Source organism: Phoenix dactylifera, chromosome 2, assembly GCF_009389715.1.
Source record: "Phoenix dactylifera cultivar Barhee BC4 chromosome 2, palm_55x_up_171113_PBpolish2nd_filt_p, whole genome shotgun sequence".
NCBI lineage: Eukaryota > Viridiplantae > Streptophyta > Magnoliopsida > Arecales > Arecaceae > Phoenix > Phoenix dactylifera.
This window is the reverse complement of record NC_052393.1, coordinates 17,249,948-17,252,098: the sequence shown is the minus strand read 5'-3', so window position 1 is coordinate 17,252,098 and position 2,151 is coordinate 17,249,948. Positions and strand designations below refer to the sequence as shown.

General features: G+C 44.1%; 1 protein-coding gene across 1 annotated transcript; it reads right to left on the bottom strand.

The window, feature by feature from the left end:
* Positions 1 to 592: 592 nt before the first annotated feature.
* LOC103723250 (protein SENSITIVE TO PROTON RHIZOTOXICITY 2) lies at positions 593 to 1,745 on the bottom strand. The gene has a single exon (XM_008814115.3). It carries the CDS (start codon positions 1,699 to 1,701, stop codon positions 673 to 675), a length of 1,029 nt encoding a protein of 342 aa, XP_008812337.2. The 5' UTR covers positions 1,702 to 1,745; the 3' UTR covers positions 593 to 672.
* Between the last annotated feature and the right edge of the window lie 406 nt (positions 1,746 to 2,151).

Here is a 2,151-nt window from a genome sequence, read left to right as displayed (position 1 = left end):
AAATTATATTCACAGGTTAGGAGATATTTAAGAATCATGACATGGTATTTAATTTAGATTATTTGACCATGGACATTACTACTACTACTACAATGGATTTATAGGAAGTTAACTTCATATCGGTCTTCAATTCATGACTAAATCCTAAGCAACTAACTCGATTTAATATGTTTTGTGCAATTCATGAATGCACAAAAATTTTTTTCAGTGATTGTGATTAATTCCAAGGAGAAACTACATGATGAAATGTTTGGGAGTTTTAGCTTTAAAAAGAACTGAGCTAATTTGAAGGAAGAAGCGAATAGCTAGTAGTAGAAGTAGAGAAGGATTAACTGAGAGGAATTTAGCATGTAGAGCATTTCGGCTTCTTCAGTTTCCCTACTCTACAAAGAGACATAGAATTCCAGTGAAACACCTGCCTTGGTGTTTATGGTGAACCTCAAGGTATGCTTACTAAATAACAAGCAAATTACCATACATCTTTGCTCTAAGCTATTTAAGAGTTCGACATGGATATAGATACATACATCTGTGATCTGAACTCATGCACTAAATTTATTACATGCTAAAAACAATCAATTACTCCTAAAACGTTACGTTGCTTAACATAAAATAAAGATAAAAACATATATACTTCAAGTCTAGACCACCTTACCTTCATCCATTTGGAATTCACTTTCCCAAGAAACTTTTAACTGGAGTATGACCAGAGAACAAAGCTACATGGCCCATGAGCTTATCCTTCCTTGAGAAGTTGGTCCCGCATGAGCACCGCCATCGGAGGTCCCCACAGTGCTTCTCATGCGTGCGGAGGTCTGACAGCACCGAGAACTTCTTGTGGTCGCACCGGTTGCATACATACATCTTCGGGCAGTGGCTGCGCTTGTAGTGGTTCTTCGCACAAGCCATCGACTTGAGCGGCTGGAAACTGGCATGGTTCTTGTTCCACCTGCACCCTTCTTGGGGACACGAATACCTCTGTGCCGATCCAGTGTTCTTCTGTGCCATGGAGCCACCACTATTCTTCAAGGGATTGCTCAAAGCTGCGGCGGTCTTGTATTCGTCGCCATGAGCTCTCATGTGCATCCTTAAATTCGCTTCCCTCTTGAACCCCTTGCCGCACACTTGGCAGTAGTGACTGTATTTGGCCAATAGAGCAGCAGCATCCATTTCGATGATGTCGTCGCATCCATTTAGCGGAAAAGTATGCGATTCCCCGCATTTTTCGACCTCATAAGGCATTCCCATGTTTCGATGATCTGCAGTTTTAGCTCCATTACCACCGCTACTGACGCTTATGCCATGATCTCTGGCATTGCTGCTTTGGTTGGCATTGTGATATTGGACTTCGAAACTAATGACGGTACTCCTACCACCTTCCGAGTTGTTGTAGAAGACTTGGTTCATGGCTTCGGTGGATCCCTGCTGGTACAGTACTTTCGTTTGATGCTGAGGCAGATCACGACTCAGGACAGCGGCATCGAGGCCTATTTGCTGGAGAATATACGCTGTGGATGAGGCTGCAGTGATGATCTGCTGAACAATATCTCCAGCACTCGAGATTTCCATGACTATAGATTCCTGCTGGATTTCATTCGGAGAGAGAGCTGCAGCCGCAAGGGTTTCCAATTGCTGGACCTTGTCTCGGAGGACAGAGAGATTGTATAGAAGATTGTGGGAGGGAGAGAACATATCGTCCATTCCTTCATAGTTTTGGAAAGCTTGTGAGTTACTTGGAAAGCATGGAGCGGCCCCTGATGTCAGGGTTGAGGCCTCTACTATCTCCTAAATTCTTGCACCTAGTAGAAGAGGAATGGAGCAATTTATTGCTCGTCTTCTACGGAAGAAAGGGTGGAGGAGTTGTTGGGAGAGGAGATAAAGAAGAAAGAAGAAAGGCTCGAGTCAACTTCGAGCTTAAAGACATCCCTGCATGAGCCTCCCTCGGATCCTACCAAGCCCACAAGTGACAACCTTCGTGCAGAAGACCGGGCTTTCTTTACGCATTACAATAGTGCTGTGACGGATGCCAGCGGCGACACTGGGGTTTGTCCAATGATATAATCTTCCTTGCTGGACTACGCAAATGGTTTGTTGGGTGAGGATTTGTGCATGAGTTGATCACTTCAACGTGGCTTGCTCCCTATCTGTTTA